This window comes from Penicillium diatomitis (genome assembly GCF_028827545.1).
Source record: "Penicillium diatomitis strain IBT 30728 chromosome Unknown utg000002l_segment0_segment0, whole genome shotgun sequence".
In the NCBI taxonomy this organism is placed as follows: domain Eukaryota; kingdom Fungi; phylum Ascomycota; class Eurotiomycetes; order Eurotiales; family Aspergillaceae; genus Penicillium; species Penicillium diatomitis.
In genome coordinates, this window is record NW_026623174.1 from 904867 (window position 1) to 925363 (window position 20497).

General features: G+C 53.5%; 5 protein-coding genes across 5 annotated transcripts; 3 read left to right on the plus strand and 2 right to left on the minus strand.

Moving 5' to 3' along the window:
• Nucleotides 1–1297: 1297 nt before the first annotated feature.
• Nucleotides 1298–4641, minus strand: N7539_001459 (putative polarized growth protein (Boi2); the record flags this gene model as incomplete). Its single annotated transcript, XM_056931062.1, has 3 exons — nucleotides 1298–4254; nucleotides 4302–4445; nucleotides 4569–4641. 3 exons carry the CDS (start codon nucleotides 4639–4641, stop codon nucleotides 1298–1300), a joined length of 3174 nt encoding a protein of 1057 aa, XP_056793093.1.
• A 3377-nt stretch (nucleotides 4642–8018) lies between these two features.
• On the plus strand, nucleotides 8019–11588 carry N7539_001460 (MIZ zinc finger domain protein; the record flags this gene model as incomplete). Its single annotated transcript, XM_056931063.1, has 1 exon — nucleotides 8019–11588. The coding sequence occupies one exon, from the start codon at nucleotides 8019–8021 to the stop codon at nucleotides 11586–11588; it is 3570 nt and encodes a 1189-aa protein (XP_056793094.1).
• Nucleotides 11589–12209: 621 nt separating this feature from the next.
• On the minus strand, nucleotides 12210–14145 carry N7539_001461 (DUF5102 domain-containing protein; the record flags this gene model as incomplete). Its single annotated transcript, XM_056931064.1, has 3 exons — nucleotides 12210–12899; nucleotides 12960–13996; nucleotides 14058–14145. The coding sequence occupies 3 exons, from the start codon at nucleotides 14143–14145 to the stop codon at nucleotides 12210–12212; spliced, it is 1815 nt and encodes a 604-aa protein (XP_056793095.1).
• Nucleotides 14146–14661: 516 nt separating this feature from the next.
• On the plus strand, nucleotides 14662–16775 carry N7539_001462 (putative nucleoporin Nsp1; the record flags this gene model as incomplete). The annotated part of the gene is made up of 2 exons (XM_056931065.1): nucleotides 14662–16298; nucleotides 16367–16775. The coding sequence occupies 2 exons, from the start codon at nucleotides 14662–14664 to the stop codon at nucleotides 16773–16775; spliced, it is 2046 nt and encodes a 681-aa protein (XP_056793096.1).
• Nucleotides 16776–18234: 1459 nt separating this feature from the next.
• On the plus strand, nucleotides 18235–19992 carry N7539_001463 (putative glycosyl hydrolase; the record flags this gene model as incomplete). Its single annotated transcript, XM_056931066.1, has 1 exon — nucleotides 18235–19992. One exon carries the CDS (start codon nucleotides 18235–18237, stop codon nucleotides 19990–19992), a length of 1758 nt encoding a protein of 585 aa, XP_056793097.1.
• Between the last annotated feature and the right edge of the window lie 505 nt (nucleotides 19993–20497).

Below are 20497 nucleotides of genomic sequence, written 5' to 3' on the forward strand. Positions count from 1 at the left end.
CTACGTGCGGGCTAACAAGCAAAAAGAAAGAAAGTGAAGAAGAATGTGTAAGTCCCGTAGCGCACTTTCAGGATCAATCCCGAGGAGGGGATAAGATAACCCAATTTGAACTTTGGCGGGTGGAAATTCCCAATTTTCAAAAAAGGCCCGTTCCGCATTTCTTGGCGCTGGGACTCGAAGTTTAGCGCGTACAACACCAGGCATCGTAAGTTGCTCTCTCTATAGACATGAGGAGGGAATTCGAGGTTTCATTGAGTTTGAAGAATAAGCATTTCTTGTGATTTCTTGTGAGAATGGCCTGATCCGCTTCATCTTTCACGGGCTTACCTACCTCTGAAAGTCTGTGATGAAATCTCGTGGTCAGGCGAATCTAAGTCGGGTGGGCAGGGATATATTTATGAATCAATTCGCGCACGGCGATGCCCACCAGGCCCCATCCCGCCATCCTCCGTACTTTCCTCGGGCAAAGACATGGATACCTGGTGCTAGTACTTAGTGAAGTTGCTCGAATTGAAAGTACAACCTTATTTGAGACTCTTTCAATGGAAGTAGAACGGGCCAAATCCATGGTACGTATGTAGATATATAGCTCATGGAGATACGCAGCCGACGAGGTCAGTTAGGTGATCCACCGAATTTTGTCTCTAAGATCCCCCACATCTGGAAGTTCACGGCTAGGGCCAGATCAAACCCAGGCTTCAAAGCACTAGAGCACTGGATTCGCGTATCATCTCGATGTGCACGTATTTTGAAAAAGATCCAAATAGGCACAGTGACCATTGCAATGAAGTAAAAAATATTCTCTCTCATTACGACCATCTCCATTGGTTGGAAGTCGATGGAGAAATTCAGACACAAAGGACGGACACATTTGAGAAATGTCTCCAAGATAAGTAAAATGGTCAAAAAAATTAGAGAATATATCATTAGAGTATCAAAGCTCACCCAGGGACACAGAAGTAAAAAAGGGGCAATAAAAGTCGGAGATCGAAGGGGGTATATCACATCAAACGCCATCAGAACTAGGGGTGTATAAGAAAGGAAAGCTGCACGGTCAAGAACAGCAGCAAAAGTGACGAGGAATCGTATAGAAACGAGAGGAGACAATTGCACAGCGAAGGGGAACCCCACAGAAGAAATGGACGAGAAGTGGCAAATCAGATTTGAGGGAAAAAAATGAAATGAAAGGAATTGGATGAGAGAAAGAATTTGAGAACATATGGACAAGTTTCTTTTGAAACAACAACCTTGGACGTGAGAACAGCCATACGGCAGTCAAGAATATAATCAAAGAATCTCAGCTTTGCTTGGCATCACTTTGGACCAATGCATCTGGTAGAAGGGGCGAAGTGCCGATGTGAATCTCGCCCAGCGGATTAGAAGCCGAAGAAGCTGAAGGCGTCGGCTGATCGGCCGAGTTCCCATCAGCCTCGTTATTGTGAGGGGTGTCACTTCCCCCGGCAGTCACCTTATTCAGATTGAGACCATTGATCCGAAGCCCCTGGTCCTCATCAGCATGCTCGGGTACCTGACTTGATTGCCCTGCGTCTGCAGGCAGATTCATCAGGGCTGGTGGGCGCGCTTGCATCATGCGCGCTTGCTTGAGACTGATGGTCTTCTGCTTGTTGCTGGTTTCCACTTTGCCGGATAGATCACGCTCAATGGTGGCCTTCATGAGTGCTGCCATCCACAAGCGGCCCTCCTGCACTGTGTCAACCTGGAAGTAATGGGTGGTCGGTTTGGTGAATTGCACGGTGCGCGCATTGCCTGACTTGGGAGGCACGAGTTTGAAGAAGAAAGGCCCGCTGCTGTCCTTGCCAGAAAGTGCGGGATTCAGTCCCTTCGCTTTCGCCCCCGGATCGAGTGCGTTAGCATTGGCGGGCATGGCTGTCGAGCCAGTAACAGTGGCATGCAACGCGATGATCGGATCGTTGTCAGCACGGAGTACGCGATGGGCAGTGATGTCGATCAAGCCCCGCTCTTCTGTGTCTTTTTCGGAATAGTAGTAAGAGAGACGGCGACCTCGCAAAACGAACAGTCGAGGCTTCCACGTCGCCATCAGGTTTGAAGAGCGTTTCTTCATCCATCCGCTATAATCACAGCCAGCCACTTGCTCTTGTGGAGACTTCTTCTCTAGGCCACGGGTGTAGGCGCTCGTCTCCTTCTTGGTCTTAGCCACCCGCGGTCGAGCAACAGACCCAGCGCCCTCCGCAGCCTTGCCAGATTCATCAGTACTGTGGCGCTCGGAGCTCTTGGATGTGCCAGACGGTGTAGTGGACCCCGTGCGACCCGACATCGGATCATAGTCGCGAGGCGAGACAGGTGCCGAATTGTCGCTGCCTCCTTTACCGATAACTTCAGAGATTGTACGAGTGCCGGCCGTTCGTACTGACGCAGGCTCGGCGTTGCCGACCCTGGCTGATTGAGAAGTTGCAGTTGAAGCGCGAACAGAACTGTCGTTTGTGTTGTCACCAGTGACACCACTGACTGCGCTCTTGTTGTCACCCTTCGATTCGTTCTTGTTCCGGATCAACGGTCCGAAGCTTGCAAAGAATCCAGGTTTTGACTCCCGAGTCGAAGACTGCGAATCATTGCCACTGCGTGACGACAGTCGGGTACTCATACTCCTGAAACGGCTTTTCGGGGGTGTTCCATGGTAGGACGGAGCTGAAGGAGATGACCGAGAAGCGACGTCACGAATGGAGTCGACACTGTTCACTCGCGATCGGCGCTTGGCTGCGTTGACTCGGTTTGACTCATCGACAAGGCTCGATTTTCGGGAATGGGTAATACTGCCGCCATTAGATGTTCGCTTTTGTAGACGTCGAGACCGTCGCGAGTCCACTTCAGTGCCTGAAAAGTATCCCCTTTCGAGTTCGTCTAGACGCGCGGTCGCGTCTGGTCCTGCTTCTAACGCTTGTGGTCCGCGGTAACCTGGGCCCGTCGCAGCAGCTGTTCCTGGGCGAGTAGGCAGCGGTTGAGGGGCGCCATTGTTAAGAGTCCATGTTCGATCAAAGGAAGGCTGCTTTTGATGGCCATTATTCGAATGGAACTCGGACATGGCACGGTTCGTTGCGTCGATGGATGAGTGACGGCGATTATAATCTCGAATCGACGCAGCAGAGACCCGCCTTGGGGATTCGCTGGAGAACTGCGTGAATTGAGGAGAGGTCGTAGTCAATGGAGAGTTGCCGTTACCAGCCAAGCGAGGAAAGTGGCCCGGCATGGTAGCGATTCGTGGCACGTATCCAGGGCCAGATCGCTCTGAAAGCGTGGGTATCCGAGGCAAAAAGGAGTTCGTTTGACCAGCACGCGACAGCGAACGCTCCTCTGGCCGAGCGGCCCCAACGGAGCCTGCGTGACTGGAGATGGAGCCGCGTGTCGACTCACTCTGTGGAGTAGAAATGCCTTTGACCTCCTCTTGAAATGCTTTGATTTTGTGCCATGTTTTGAGACGTTTGCCCATCACTCCAAGGTCAAAGTGTTTCATGAAGATAGTGTCTTGGTCCATTTCCAGAAGCACATCGCCGGTGATCTCTTCCCTTTCGAAGATTTCACAATGACTGTGATCGACATCGAGTTCCCGAAGATGTTTGGCAGTTTCCGAGGGATTCCAACGGCGAACTTCTTCTGGGGTGAGTCGCGTATTCTCTTCCTCGTCGGTTTCATTTCCGTTGATGTAGGACATGCGATGGCTGAGATGGCTGCTATATTCACTTGCGGAATCGTTGGCTGTCCGCACATCCTGTGTTGACACGCTGTGGCGCGGGGTGTTCATGTCGGTGATATGCTCGTCAATGACGCTCAGCGTTTCATTCATGACCGGACTATCGTCGCCAGTGGCATGGCTATCAATTGACCGGCGAAAGGCCTCCTGAATGTTCGCCGCCAGACTTCCGGGCCTCTGTACGGGAGAAGAGACAGAGCGCTGTTGTTGAAGATACTCTTGAGGAGAGCTCGTCATCTCCGCGGCAGTTCCTGGTCGCGACGCCTGAGGGGTGGACTGCTCGCTGCTGATAGCACTAAAAGAAGTATTGACAGGAGTGGACGGCTCCTGATCAGTCACATCGAGGCTGTCAGGTGCGGTCGCATGCGATTCCAGGTCGGTCTGAATGTGTTCGAGAGAGCTGGGAAGTCGATAACTCGTGGGAATCTGGCGCGGTTGCGCTTTTCGGGTGAAGCCTGTATCAAAACAACCGTGTGAGCTCTCGGGATTTCTCTGTCCTCCTTGATCTGTCCAGTCTTTGCCGGGTGCTTGAGTGTTCGCAAGTTCCGAATGGGCTCGCGACCGATGCGCATACCTGCAGGGAAAAGACCCTTTTGACCAGTTCCGGGATGCTCGCCCAGCCACCATCCGTCCTGGAACTCCTCGTCCATTTCCTCTAGCAAGATGACATCGCCACGCTTCATGCGCAATTCGTCGTCCCCGCGCGGGGTATGTTCATCTGTAAGACGTTAGACTCCGAGTGTTCCGACCTTCTCCCGAGATCAGCGACCCCGGAGCGGGAGACATTTGGCGCGAGGGCGCATGCATCCCGCTCGCGCAGTGTACGGTGGCAAAGACCTACGGAGGACCAAAAGATAATCGCCGCGCTGGACATTCAAAGGCGGCGCCGGGGTCGCAGGGGCGTTGGCGGCCATTCTGGACAGACGATTGCACGAATTGGAGCGATTGCAGTCGTTCGCGGACAGCTGCCGAGGCCGAGAGAGCGGGTCGGTCGCGATGCTCAAGTCAATCGCAGCACATGAGCGGAGAAGAGCCGAGGGGGACGAGGGATTGATTTGGCGCAGCCCTTTGGGAAGAAGAGGATGGTAGACGGTGGAAGTTCAGCAGTTCGATTCCCGGGTGCGAAGCACTCTGTTAAGTGTGTTTTGACCGAGACGGCTATAGAGGCACCGGCCGTCCGGGAGGGGAAGGGGGGAGAGAATGCAGCAGGGCACACAAGGAATCCAGCGCCTGAACAGACGAGAGCGAGATCCGGGCTCTCTGGTCCTTTTGGTCCTTTTGGTCTTTTGGTCGTTTGGGTCCTTTCTGGTGCTTTAGGTCCCTGAGCTCGCGGGGGGGAGGGGGAGTCTTGGAAGAAGCTAAACCAGAAATGTGGACCGGAAGCTTCGTTCTCCCGCCTGCAGAGATTCGCTGCAAAGGATGTGATGTGCCTCTTGGGAAATTGCACTCTACCCGGTGGCGCGGACGCAATAGCCTGGGAGGGCACTCGGTCAACAGGAAAAGGGAAGGGAGGTCTCCAAGCTCAAATGCGACGAATCTGGATGTCAGCGACCAGTGCGCTTCAGAGGAATCGAGGGAAAGTTTCTGCTGCACAGGCGTGGGTCGGAACGCCTTGAAAAGTGGCCGATGAAGAAGAGATTGGAAATGAGAAGGTGCAGGAAGCTGGGCGTCGACCAAATGCTGTCGACGTAGATTCCGTAAAGGGACCTGCGAATACAGGGAACTGCCAGCCGATTAGACAGGTACCCTTGTACCAGTTCGTAGTCAGTACTAACTTACCAAGTAGTAGTATCACGGTCACTCAATCCCTGCGATGATGTACCGCGTCGTCGTACTGATGAATTTGCTGTCCGTCTAAATTCCGATTTATCCGCCATCTTCTCTACTACTTATTACTTACTGTGTAGTGTATGATGTATAGTATACCAGTATACACTCTGGTCAATCTTCCTCATGTGCCCTCCAACTTGGCAATGTGTTCTAGATCGCTGTCGCTGTGACTTCCATCTCCTCCTCTCGACCAGAACCGAAACAGGACCTTAGTGACGTGTGCGGCCTTCCAAACCGAAAGAGGATGTGTTCTGGATGCAAATCCACAGTTGCACGGGTCGGTGGGCCCAGCCGGGTGCGAACTAGTGACTGAAATGGATCAGCACTGGCTGGGCAAGTTAAGTTACTGGATGACCCAGCAGCGGGCAAACATTTCGGAGAAGAGTGAGAATTGTCAGAACCCACGAGTGTTGCAAGAATGCAATTAAGTATTCAGAACACGAAACTGACAGGGAGTGCTTAGGTAAGCTTGAGTGCCGGGTCTGCGATTCCATGTACGAACTCTCTACAGGTAGTGAATCAGGTAGACTCCAGATTTCATTACCCGCCGTGGGAGATGCGAGGTCAATTCAGCGTGTCCAGCGTACTGAGGCGAGCATCGCACCTCCATACTGCCATGTTCACCTAGGAGGCTAGAACCCTGCCGTCTCCATTACACCGGAAGAAGTGGAATGTTGGCATGTCAGTATCGACCACCGAGTACCACCGAAGACAGTGGAGACTGGAATTGAATTGTTGACTGGGACAAGAGTAGAATGTTCGGAAGTAAACCCATGCGCACGGATCTAGAAGAGCTCGACAACTGACAAGCGACACATACTGTAGTCATGTACTCCCGTAGGAAGTGTAGGTAGCCAGTAAATTACACTCGGGCCAAATGAGTACGGTAACCTCATCTCCCAGGAAGTCTGATGCTATCTCCATTGCTCTACCCGAGCTGACTCGACCTCTCTGCTGGGTGTAGATAGGATACTATACCCATACTGGATGTCAATTGGCAAAAGACCGATAAGATACTCATCAATACCTGTTTTAGTCGGGCTATTACTCAACTTGTACCCTAGACTTATGTAGAGACATTGAGTTGACTTGGAGGATTGACGTGGACGAGATTGACCATGGCATCAATTTTGACCCAGCGCAAAAAAAAAAAAAAAAAAAAAAAAAAAAAAACAAACAAACATTGCAGATTGGTTGCTCGTCCTTGATGTTCCCAGAAGCCACCTAATACCACCTTGAGCCTGCCTTAGACCTGAGTCGTGGCACAAGCCGCAGATGAGTTTGAGCAAGACGCTCGATTCCAGTTGTTCAGAACTGTCGACTCATTGCATAGAACAACAGAGCGTTCTGCAGTAAGTTCCGGAGTACAGTGGTATGTGTCTCAGTCGAATACTTCCGACCCACCTGGTGACAGGGAGCTATCGAGGCGCTGCATTGGCAGAGCATCGGTAGGTAGGGCAGGAGAGACGAAAATGCGTCATCTTGCTGCGCCAGAAGGCAAGGACTCTACTTGACCCCCTGCGACGTGTGATCTCTTGCCTGTGGGAGCCAGTGATGGCAATGCCACCGAGTTGTCGAGTCGGAACATTCGGTCAGCAAGCGCCGGTCCGAGCTTTGAAGACTAGACGGTCCGTATGTCGATCAATCGGTGGCTTGTTGAATAAGTGAGACCAGAGCCTCACACGTGCGAGCGAAGAGCGATCCGACTTTGATGGCACGTATCGCTGTTGATTGAATGGTCGTAATACTCCCGGCATCCTTTGCCTTCTGCCTCAGGCATTCTTGAACGGGCCTCTTTCAGCCTCGGACGAGCGGTGTTAGGTTCATCTCAATGGGATAACCCCGTAACTATTGACCCTTGTTGTACAAGCCAATCGTGTGATCTGAATGCATGCCAAGGGACGGTCGCAACGTGTGTTTTACGTTCAACGTGGTTGACAGTCTTGAAGTCACTGCGCAGGTTCCCAGTCGACATTTGACGGACCTAGTTGCTTTTCCCTCCTGGTATGATAGATCATCTGACGGGCCAAGGTTCAAGCCTGATCTGGTGCTCCAGCTGGTGGGAAGTATGGGGCTGGAAGCTGGGTGAGAGCCAGCAGCAGCACATTCGATCAGGATCTGCCCGCTTGCACATTGTACAAACTACAAACAGTGACAGCGGCAACGGTGCTCACAGGCAAACCAGCAGACCACATCATTGGCAGATGTATCCAGTCCATATTCATAACAGACATTTCAAACGACAATACGCCTGTTGCTTGCCTTTTGAGCGGACTGGCCACTGGAACAGACGGGGTTGGTCATCCATCGCCAGGGATCTCAAGAGTCCTTTGTTCGCCGCCTGATGCGACTGAATCGGTTTGGCGCCCTGGGGGAGAGGGGAGCCATTCTTCGTCCTTCTGTCTCTGTTCTGTTTCCTCCCGACGACACTTGATCCTAAGATGATTCAGTGTCCATCACGATGTCGCCCGGCATTCCTCGGTCGCAACGTCCTGCTCACTGTCTTGAAGAATCCAACTCCACCGCGAGCCTATTCCTAGGCGGCGTGCGGAGGGATTGGATGGCCTCAGTGGGGGAGACATCATATCCACCGCGCGAACCACCAGCGGCCAAGCGCCCTTCAAAAGCGACAACTTCTCATCATGGGCCAGACCCTTCAAAACTCCCGCAAGAAGGTCGTCGACTGGCTTCTGGAGAGATGGCCTTGCGGTCACCTGTGACGCCAGGAACCGATTTGTCAACTACAACCGGCTCTCCACGTCCGCTCTCATTGAGCACTGCCAGCAAACAACTCGCGACCTCGACAGCAATCGCGCTGCCTTCGCCAGTGCCTAGTCCTGGACCTCATCCAACCCCGAATCGGCCTCCACATTCACCTCCGCCGCCGCCGCCGCATTCTCCATCCCACGAAAAACCTGACACAGTCATCTCTCCACCCGTGTCAGTGACCGATCGGGCACCACCGGTGACAGTAAACGCACCCTGGGCAACGTCGGTGAAACCCACGCTCCCACGCGATAAAGAGACGAGTGTCAATCGAACAGTCTCGCAACAACCCACTCAGTCGCAAGCTCAGGTGCAAGTCTCCTCGCGACTCTCTCCGGAACAGACGGCGGAGACAGAGGCACCAGAAGCGAGAGCCCGATCGGATTTGGTTCGGGTCAGTCACAGCCTTCATCCACAGCAGATAGGTCAGCCAGCCGATGGCCAGGCTATAAATGTTCCATCGCCGCAGAATTCACACAACCGCCCATCCGCGACACCACCGTCGTCAGTAGCAAGCCATGAGAACAGGCCGACAATACAACAGACCGTCCCCCACAGGCCTTGCCAGTCCTCAACCACGACAATGTTTACAGAACAGGACTGGGCTCTATGGGCTGAAAGAGCGCACCAGTTGATGAAGGCGGCTGCGTCCTGCTCGTCGAATATCGGAAGTCCCCGAGCTTTACTCCTCGTGAAAGCCTGTAAAAAGCACGATCTTTTCTACCTTGTGCTTCATCAGTTATTCTGTGAAGCCTACCGGGACCCACTGAATTTCTGGTCCAGGTTCCCCAGCCTCAACAATGAAGGATCCATATCTGGGTTCCGCAGACTGGCGGAGTTGCTTGCGCACAACTCTTCGTTACCCATCACACTGATGGATGCCTTTAGCGCTTATCCTCTCAACATTGCTGAAATGGTTCGATCGCCGTGGTTTCCTGCCATCTTTCAAGAGATTCAGGCTTGTCTTTCGAAGTTAGGGACTCAAGCCTCAAGCGAATGGACTCGCCATCTTTATCGACGCGGATATCCTCCACTTGTCACGGAATTAAGACAACAGTATTGTACAGGTTCTCCAACCTTGCTGAACGTGATCTTCACATCTATGTGTCGGTGTCTATACGAGTCAAAACATATAGATTACCTGGAGCGCGTATTTAACAAAAATCAGTCTCTTGTTGATTGCAATGCCCCTGAAAGAATTATTCAAGCATTAACCCAGAACTATCGCATGGTTCCCATGAAGTTGTCGCTATTTCCTGAATCGACGGGGCCTCACACGTCAAACAATCAGATCCAGAGTCCCGTTCAGCAGTACCAGAATGGAGTAACAGCAGGAGGACCAGAGTCGATCCCACAGCCCGACACCTCGAGTCCCTCGACTGCTTCGGGACCCGCTCTGCGGCCAAATGCCCATCAAGTGCCCGCCAACCCTTCGACGCCCGTTCAAATCCCCAGCGCTCATCCCGCACTTCAGAACCTGCCATCATCCCCTCAGATCTGGGACGGGTCAGCTCAAGTAATCTCTCCACAGGGGTCGTGGCAGGCTATGCCACCAAGTCACGCTCAGTTTCACGTTCAATCGCCTTTGGCGTCGCCCGTGATTCCGGGCCAAGGACAGGTGACAAACGTCCACAGGGGACCGATCCACAGAATACGCACAGCAGCGGCGTCTCATGCAGCAGGCCAAGTGCCAGCAAATTGCCTCACTCCCCAATCGTCACCATCACTCCCCCCAAACGCTCAGGCTCTGCCCCCTTGGATGGATCATACCGCCCAATCTCAACCGCCGCACCCTACTCAGAATCCACAAGCATCACGGCCGCTGCAACCTCGCCCACGGCAGGCTCATCCTGGGCAGGCTCATTTCAACGACTGGGTAGGACATGGCAACGCCACACTTCGACCGACTACAAACATCAATACCGCCCGACTCGTAGCGATGAATCAATCAGCTCACTCGAGTAATCGACACCCCTCATCCATGCGGCCTGTTCCCGTCTCGTCGTCAGGAATACAGACATCTCAAGCCCGACCTGGTCAATTTCGAGGGGCACCCGTCATATCACCTCTGCTGCCTCCCGAGGGATACAGAGCTCCTTTGACAGTACGGCCCCAGCCCATGCGGCTAAGTCTTCACCAAGCTGATCTTCGCGACCCCGTGAAACAGCTCGTCAAGAACACGCCGGAGGGCATAAAGGAGATTCCCCTGTACCAGTATCTTCGGGATTTCATGGTGAAACCAACAAAGGTTGGCCCTGAGATGTTCCACTGTCGATGGAAATTTTCTCTCTCCGTGAGTGACCACCAGCGGATCTCCCGTGTCATGAAAACAGACAACGGGCAACGATCCACGCAAGTCTGTCAGTCGGAGAACCTCATTTATCGCCTGCGGATCATATCAGTGCCCAACTCGTCAACAGAGAACGTCGAGACGACCTGGTCCACAGTAAGCACTACTTGGCCTAGTGTGTTGTACATCTTCGTCAATCAAGAGGAGATGCACGTGCGGCGGAAAGTGCACAATGGCAAAGACCTCCCCTTGGACATCAGTAGTCATCTTGTTGCAGGCGAGAATGAGATCAACATGCATTTCCTCCTAGGCCCAGGAGAGTGCAAATACATGCACTACGAGGCGGCCGTCGAGATCATGGAACTTCGCGAGCATGACGGTATTCTTGGCCAAACCCGTCATTGGGCGGCAAGCGCAACCCGTGCTGCCATCAACAAACGTCTGACTCCAAGTACCGATGACGACGAGCTGGCGGTCGTGACTGACAGTCTGACGATTCCTCTGATTGATCCGTTCATGGCCCAGGTGTTCAAGATTCCTGCGCGCTCTGTGAATTGCACTCACATCGAATGCTTCGACCTGGAGACTTTCGTCACCACTCGCAAGTCCATATCCGGTACCCAACCACTGAATGACAACTGGCTTTGTCCAGTGTGCAAAGCTGATGCGCGTCCTCAAATGCTCATAATTGACGGATACTTCGTCGAGATTCGAGACGCGTTGGAAAAATCCGGCAAATTAGCACACGCCCAATCGATTCAGGTCCGAGCTGATGGGACATGGACAGTCAAAACCGTCAATGATGACGCCATATCCTCAAGCCCTCCTCCAAACAAACGGCTGTCCCAATCTGCATCCTCGACGAAGCGCAAAGCTGATGAGATGGCAGGCAAGCAAGACCAGGGCCCTCGCTCTAAACAAAATACCCCGATCACCGGCGCGACCCACAGCGCGGACATCATTGAGATCGATTGATATTGCGTCTCTCTCATCATTTATGCCCGACTTTCTATGCCGATTCAATCAGCATCTTGTTGTTGCTAGCGATGGGAGTTCTGCGTTTGAGATCCTGAATTACTTTTACGTCCTTTATTCCAAGATTGTCGGTTTAGGCCCTGTCTCGCATATCTCTATACCCCCTTTCTTGTTTACGTCTTACTCGTTTCCCTCTTTCAAAATCACTGGTCTCAATCTTGGCGTTCAGGCTGATAGCATGGACCAGGCGAACTCCGGGCCTGCAACTATTAAAGTCTGCGACTTCACAGTAGCCCTCTCGTTCCTCTCGGTTCGCCCAAGCTTGCCTCGCTCAATCAATTGCGAAGATTTCTGATTTCTTTACCCCCGACAGGTCGTGAATCTTTCAGCGTTGTAGCAGACCTAGCACGTGATTTAAAGGCGTATACGAATTGGAGACCCGTGATGTGAATCGAGTGAAATGACTTAGAGACTCCTGAATATGCTTCTTCAATGGAAGTGAAGCAATCCGCTTAAGCTTCCAACATTATATTATACAGATGACGTAGCTATATGTACCACTCTCGCCCATGCTGCTGCTCAGCAGAGAGGATATCAAACCTCGTTAGGGGCCCAGAAGTCTTATTTCCTAGCTCGCCGGACGTGGCTGACAAGATTCTCAATGACTCCTTCAAATGCCTCCTTTTCGCTAATCAGCCCATCCCGGCGCTTCAGCCAAAATTCCAGGACGGAACTAGCGCGGAGAGTGATCTGCTCGAGCTCAGAGACATGCTGTGATAATTCGCCATCCGTTAACCCATCAAGGGCAGCGTCCGTCGTCGTGCACAGCCGCCGAACGGACGAGAGGTCTAATTGAGGGGGTGGGGTGGCGCCCCGGCGAGCGTTTTTGGCGCGAGCAGGGGCCTGCCCTGATGTGGGTGTTTCGTCACCTTCTTTGCGTGGCTGAGGTTGGGATTGGTCGTTGTTGTTCCCAGAACTGTCAATGTCGATAGATGGGAGGATGAGTTTCTTTTGCTTCGATGCTGGAAGGATTTCGTCCAGATCGACGGGTACGCCCAGTGAGACTAAGAAAAGTCGGCGAATGCGTGATTTCACCCAATTTTGAGGCTGGAGAGGTGGTGGTGCAACGAGCTGCGACCATAATGAAAGGCTACGCTCAGTGCTGAAGATAGCCGAGGAGTCTGGGATCGGCTCGACAGGCGGGAGAGAGTGCAGGTCTTTGACTGCGGGGAAAATGTCGTCGAGCGTGTCTGATAAGGCTGTAAGAAGTTCAGACGTCGATGAGAAGTCGTTAAAGTCGATCAGAGGAGGCTGGGGAGCACGTTGTCAGAAGATGATTCACATGTCGGGTCTTTGCTGGCAGAAACTTACAACAGATATAGATGCCGGAGGCTGTTGAGAAAATGTGGTACTGGTATCGGCGACATGCTCAACAACCTCAGGCTCCTGAAAATCATCATCGAAATCGTCGAAATCTCCAAAATCATCGTTGTCGTTCATCCCACCCGGTTCATCCACGAATTCGTCGAAATCGTCGCCAAAGTCATCATCAGCTTTTGTGTCCACTGGTTCATGGTCTGCTTCTGAGGCAGCGGGCAAGGCCTCGTCAACGACAGTGTCCACCGTGTCGGGTAATGCATCGCTGGATGAGCTTTGATGCGCACGAGCTTCAGTGTGCGATTGATCTTCGGCTGGTATCGTGTCAACTCTGGTGAGCCGCGTCTCGGGAACGGGTTGACTCTCGGCGTTCAACGCATTTGCTTCTTCGGTGGCCGTCGGCGTCGCACCCGTACTCTCCGTATTTGACGCAACCTTGGCGACTATGTCCGGCACTGCGTCTGCCCGGCGCTTTTCATAGGCTTCTGTACCTGGTATCTCTCCGTGACTCGGTTCATCCGGCTCTACCTTTTCGACAACAGTCCGAGGGGTCGGTGAGCCGCCGGGAGTCAAGGGTCGGTCAGGCGACTTCGCAGGAGAAGGACTCCTGCTTGTAATGCTGTCTGGAACGATTTCAATCTCGTCGGGAACTGCGTCTTGTGTTCGCTTTTCGTATGCTTCTGTGCCAGGTACCTCGCCGTGTTGAACACTATCATCGACTCGCTCAACTCGAGTTAACGGGATCGGTGAGGTACGCCCAGACTGCGGCGATACCGTCTGTAAATTTGACTGCTCCTCGCTTGGGTCTGAGGAAACCAACCGAACCTCGTCGGGTACTGCGTCTTGTGTTCGTTTTTCGTATGCCTGTGTGCCGGGCAATTCACCGTGATAAGCTTGGTCGTCAACTCGCTCAACCCGGGTGACTGGAATAGGAGAAGCGCGCCCCGATTGTGGCGATTCCGTCTGTAGATCTGGCTGTCCCTCGCTGGCGTCTGAGAAATGTTCCTCGTCGCTGTCGGAAGCTGAGCTAGCTGTCGAACGTGTCAATCCTTTGTCCTGGTCGTGCCATAGTGACCCAAGGGGATCGCCTACTGTTGTGCCCAGCTCCAGGGTCCTCCTTCTCCACGGTTCGACTTGGAGGTTCAAGATGGGTGGGGGAATCGGACAACGTAGCCGGCATGATCGCGATATGGGAATTATCGTCTGCACATGAGTGACGAGCAAGGCGAACAGTCAGTCAGCGATGCGGAAAGAACTCTCAATGGCAATCAGGTACAAATTTAGGTGGCGTGTAGCCCCAGAGTGACGATGGTGGTACCTTCAAGCAATCGATTCGAGTCCAGAACATGAAGGCCTCAGGCAGTCAGTGAGCTACGGCGCAGGTAATAGAATGCCTTGATATTGAGGCATCAATGCGCGCGCAACCTCACTTGCTTCAATCTCCTGCCATATTATTATTGTTGTTGTTGCACCTCACCTCTTACCTCACGCACTCTACCTCGTGCCACTCTCCCGATTTGGACAATTGTTCAATATCAGTATTCAAGTTCGAATAGTCTTCGCTCATACCCTCAACGTCAACGGTGAAAATCCTTCCACTCCCTGTTGCCTTTGTAGGCATTGGTCCGTGCCTTTCATTCCCTTTCCAAGCAAGGCCAACCTTGCCAGTTCTATTTGATCGCAATACAACTTCGATATGGCATTCACTTTCGGTGGGCAGGGCTCAGGTGGAGCATCCAAACCGAGCATCTTCGGCGCCAATGGCAGTGCCTTCGGTTCGAACAATCAGACTAGCTCAAATACCGCGTCAACTGGCGGAGGACTTTTCGGCAATGCTGCCGCGCCTGCTGCTAGCAACACGACCCCTTCAATCTTTGGCGCAGCAGCATCTTCAGTTACACAGAGCCCTTCGCTCTTCGGCACCACTGGCACCACCGCCGCTGCCACCCCTCCGGCAACATCGTCTGGCTTCTCTTTCGGCACTGCCAACCAGAGCACCAGCACGGCTACCCCCGGGCAGACAACTACGAGTGGACTCTTTGGCAATGCCGGAGCTACAAAGCCCGCCAGTAACCTGTTTGGATCGGCAGGTGCAGCCTCATCTGCTACAGCGACACCCTCCGGCGGCTCTCTATTCGGCACTGCATCAACTACTCCCGCTGGACCCCCGCCTGCTTCCAAAGCGCCTTCTCTGTTTACGAACATCGGTTCCTCGGCCACTCCCTCATCCAACCCTACTACATCATCCACGAAACCAGCTCCCGCGCAAACACAGCCTTCTGCCTTGTTTGGAAATGCCGCTTCTAGCGCAGGCCAGCCTTCAGCGTTTGCTGCGCCCCCATCTGGTGGCGGTCTTTTCGGAAATAACAGCAAGCCAGCCGAGACTAGCTCGCAGAGCTCTACTGCGGCCCCGGCCTCAAACCCATTGTTTGGAACCGCACCTGCAGCAGCCTCCGCGGCTGGCGACTCGACACCCAAGCCCGCATTCTCTCTAGGAGGCGCTCCTTCTGCTACTGGCACTGCTGCTTCTAAGCCCGCGTCCATCCTTGGTGGCGCTCCGTCTTCTGGAGGTGAGGCTTCTAAGCCCACGTTTTCGCTCGGCGGAGCTACTACCGCGGCACCTGCCAGCACAGCGGCAGCCGCTGCCACTCCCCAGAAGTCCCTTTTCCCCACGCTAGGCGGCACCTCGTCTGCTGGTGGTGTTTCTACCACAACGACTACTTCCTCCACTGGAAGCTCCATGTTCCCTAGCTCGGGTGGTGCCAAAACCACTGCTGCTGCTACTCCCGGAGCTACAACCACATCTACTACCCCCACTGCTACTCCTGCCGCTGCATCCAGCCTTTTCTCCAAGCCTGCCGCAGACCAGTCTTCTGTGAAAGCCCCTGCTGCTGATACTTCCAAGGATAAGCCAGCATTTGGCGCAGCTGCCCCTGCCGCAGCGACCACTGGCACATCCGCTCTTGGTCAGTCCACTGCGGGGCCTGCCCCTCCAGCACAGTCTCGTTTGAAGAACAAGACCATGGATGAGATCATCACTCGGTGGGCCACGGACCTCACCAAGTACCAAAAGGACTTCCGAGAGCAGGCCGAGAAGGTTGCCGAATGGGACCGCATGCTTGTGGAGAATGGCACCAAGGTGCAAAAGCTGTACGGAAACACCGTCGATGCCGAGCGTGCAACCCAGGAGGTTGAACGCCAACTGGCAGCTGTTGAATCCCAGCAGGACGAGCTGAGTTCGTGGCTCGATCGGTATGAACGGGAGGTGGACGAGATGGTATCGAAGCAGGTGACGCCAGGCGAGCAAGGCCCTGACCAGGAGCGAGAAAAGACGTATGAATTTACATTCCCAATGTGGACGAGAGGTACTTATCAACGAGCTAACTCCAACCTTCCAACAGATACAAACTCGCTGAGAAGCTCTCCGATCGCCTGGACGAGATGGGTAAGGATCTCACCAGCATGATCGAGGAGGTCAACGGGGCTTCTGCCACAATCAGCAAGACGAATCGGGCGGATGAGCCAGTAAGTTTCCCCGTCAGGGCGGCACTGCGGCCAGAGAACTCTTTTATGCTGATCCTCTCTGTCTCGCACCAGATCTCTCAAATCGTCCGCATTCTCAACTCCCACCTGTCCCAGCTGCAGGTGATTGACCAGGGCACTTCGGAGCTGCAGGCCAAGGTGGAAGCTGCTCAAAAGGCGGGGCAGTCGATCTCCTCGCGTCTTGGATACGGTTTCAACAGCCCTGCGATGGGTGGTGGAGGTAGCGCTGCAGACGACTTTTATCGCTCCTACATGGGCAGACGGTAGATCAGTGATGACCATGAATGCTTACCGATGGTTTTTCCGCGGACGTCAGCTGTTTGGTGTTTCAATTCATCCGTGGGCGCGAAAAGGGTTAATGCCTTGGCATGAGTTTTTAGGTTTCCTTCGGTGCCTCCGTGCGAGGTCCTATTCAGAAGTGGGAAGAAAGTTGTTGGTCTTGTTTCTAATTGCAGATTCACCGTCCATTCGTGTACTATGGAGATGACTCTTGCAACGGCAAGATTCAGACATCAGAGAAGTGGCAATCAACATACGACTCATGTCTATTCGTTCTCACAGTAGTCAATCCTCGAGTGGACATTCTGTATGTGTTATAGTAGTATGAGGCCATCCAAGGGCTTCGTCGTCGCCGATGAAGCACACTGGCTGGACCTGCCACAGTACATCCATCCATCGACACAGGGTCCGATCCAGGCTGCGTCCTTTACATACTGCACCTGGCCCGCGGCGTTTTGCCATCTTCCCCTCCTCTTCAAGTGAGACCGTAGGGTGAGGCGAAGCTGTTGTCCATTCGACCTCCCGTCGTTCCAGCCATTGCTTGTCGGGGACAGCTGCATGCCATAACTTGGTACTACCTAAAGGTACACTCACGGAGGCGTTGATCATCCTGGCTCCCCCTCGCTCATACCAGGTCATCGTCCCTCATTCATGAGGTCTCGCGCGAGCAAGTCAAATGATAATTGATACGTCGTGGCTGTCTCCCTTCATGTGCACTTATCGCTTCCTCTTAATGTGTATCACCAGACCGGGAATTTCCCTGCTCGGAAACTTGGAATCAAAGCGCGTGTTTTGCGCTGAGTGCTCGCAATATGCAGAGGGTCACAGCCAAAGCCGACTGTAAATGCGATGTCGATGTCCACACTACTTCTCCGACTATCTTCTTCTACTCTCCCTGTCTCTTCCCTGTGAGCCTAAAAATCCCCCCAGGGTCAGGGTGGCATCACGCGACTCACTTTGAAAAGGTCCAAGCCATCTACAAGCTTGGGGAGGTGTCTAATGGCTCCATCCTCGAGTGGATGTGCTCGACTCGTCAAGACTCTGGCCGCTTACAGAAGCCTACCACGGGCGCACTGACAGACCCATCACCTGAGCGTCCTCTCTGAGGCAAGTCCGGAGCAACAGTTGACTACTGCAAAGGCACCTGCTGCCGGTACCACTCAAGGTACGGGCAGTCGAAGTCGAGGCGTGACTAAGCCCTCCTCCGCATCCACCTGATGGAGGAGTGGCCGTTGGTGTTGGGGAATGGGAGGTCCACTCGGCGCTTCCCTCTCTCCCTCTCCATTTCCCCGCATCGACACCTGGTCGGACTTCCAACTGAAGTTGTCCCTCCTGACGGGTCACTCGTTGCGTGGCGGCGCCGGTGTGTATTCTTATAGAAATAGAGGGTTGTGCACTGAGCGGAGTGGCAGGCCTGCCTTTCTTTTTACGCCAATGCACCAGCAGAATGAGACCTCCGGCTCTCACTCGCGCCCTAACCGGACACATGGGGTCTTCGCTCTTTATTCTCATGTTGACGGCTTTCTGTCTCTTCGCAACGGTGGCCAATGCGCTGGCGCATGGTCCGCAGCGACCCCTTGCTGCCCCTGATGCTCTGCTATCAGATTCTGCCAGGGCCTTGGGAGACTTATCGTTGGTTCCGACCGTTTCCAAGGAGAGCGATGGAGCAAAGCCAATGAAGGCGTCGCGTGCGACGCAGACGCTGGAGGACTTGTTGGACGCCATCAATGTGATGCAAAAGGAGTACTTTGTCTTATGGCAGGGGACTTGGCCGTCCAGCATTGATTGGACTGCGGCCGTGCTGGGAACGCATGTCGCTGCGACCTTGTCAACTTTGTCATCGACTGCATACAAGATCCACTCAGACGGCGTGCAGGGGCTTTCCTTTCTAGCGCTCGAGAACACCATCAATTACTTTTTCAGCCAAACAAGCGCTTTCTACTTTGGTGAAAATGCTTTCAGTTTGCGCAATCAGGCCTACGACGACATGCTCTGGGTAGTTCTCGATTGGCTGGAGAATGTCAAGTTTCAAGACTTGCACTCTAGCCTTTACTACTCCGACTCGAATGGTGCCCGGGCAAATAGCTCATCGCAAGCTTGGTACGGTACGCAATTCCGCGATGCGGCTGCGCATCGAGCGCGCATCTTCTACGAGCTTGCCTCGGTTGGCTGGGACCAGACCCTCTGCGATGGGGGCATGATATGGAATCCCACCCTGATTCCCTACAAGAATGCTATCACAAATGAACTTTTCACCTCTGCCAGCATTGCAATGTATCTATATTTCCCGGGGGATCCAATTGATTCGCCGTTCATCGTAGCGGCACCCAGCAAGAAGCCTGATCAGCGTCGTCGTCACGATCCGGCTTATTTGAAGGCCGCCATCGACGCTTATACCTGGCTGAAGAACTCGAACATGACTGGCGTCGGTGGCCTATATGCTGACGGCTTCCATATCAGCGGCTGGCGCAGTGCCACTCAGCCTGGGTCACGCAGATGCGATGAGCTCAACACAATGGTGTACAGCTATAATCAAGGGGTGATCCTCAGCGCACTCCGGGGCCTGTGGCTTGCCACGGGTGAGTTGCAGTATCTACGTGACGGCCACGATCTTGTACGCAAAACGCTACGTGCCACCGGTTGGCCTCATCTGTCATCAGACAAATGGGCCGGACTGGGCCGGGGTGGCGTGATGGAAGATACTTGTGACTCGCACGCCAGCTGTTCTCAGGATGGACAGACTTTCAAGGGCATCTTCTTCCATCACTTGGCCGAGTTCTGCCGGCCGCTACGGCCCCAGGAGGCGAAGTTTCTAGAGGATCAAACCGATGAGTCTGCTCGGGCTCAACGGCGAGAGGACGTGTTTACGCAACATCTGGGGATTTGCCGTGCCTATGGGCCATGGGTCGAGCACAATGCGAGAGCAGCGTTGCAGACGCGCGACGCTGATGGCAAGTTCGGTCAGTGGTGGGGTCTGCCATTCGAACAGAGGCATGTCTCGAACGATATGGTCAACAGTAGCACTCTACCATCAGGAGCGGATGATTATCGCAATCGCAAGTCGGACACGGCGGTGACGCCCTTACATTTTAGGCCACGCGACTTCAATGATAAAGGTCGTGGTCGTACCGTCGAGACGCAAGCTGGTGGCTTAGCTGTCCTCAGAGCGCTACTGCAGTGGCAAACCAGTGAAGCCCTGTCATGATGGCGATGGTGACTCCGGAGTTTGTATTCTTGGATGTGCATGAGGCCCATTGGTGGCTGGAGCAAGCAGCATGTTTTCTGTCTCTACACACGGCGTCTCCAAGTTTCTGTAGCATACCATTCATTGACTCATTCATATTGGTTTCTGTTTCCTTGGGTTGTTCCCTTCATGATCCATGGTCGCTTCCTATATTCCGTTGTATGAGCTCCATTCAAGCTCAATCTCGGGTTGATTTCTATGAGTTGCCCTCGTACTATCTGACACTGAGAGACAGACTGACAGTACTTCGACTGGCAAACTTTTACGTAGACTTATCCTGTTCTTGACGAAACTATGAGCTGACCGGCCCTTTGATCTTTCTATCTCCTCTCCCATCGCGACTGAAATCCCGTCACCGCAACTGGAGGAAGTACAAACTGGGCATTGATTTCCCACAAGAAGGTTTCCTTCACCTGGCACAACACCGCTTAGATCCATGTTACTTGATGTGTTCTTCCAATTTGTG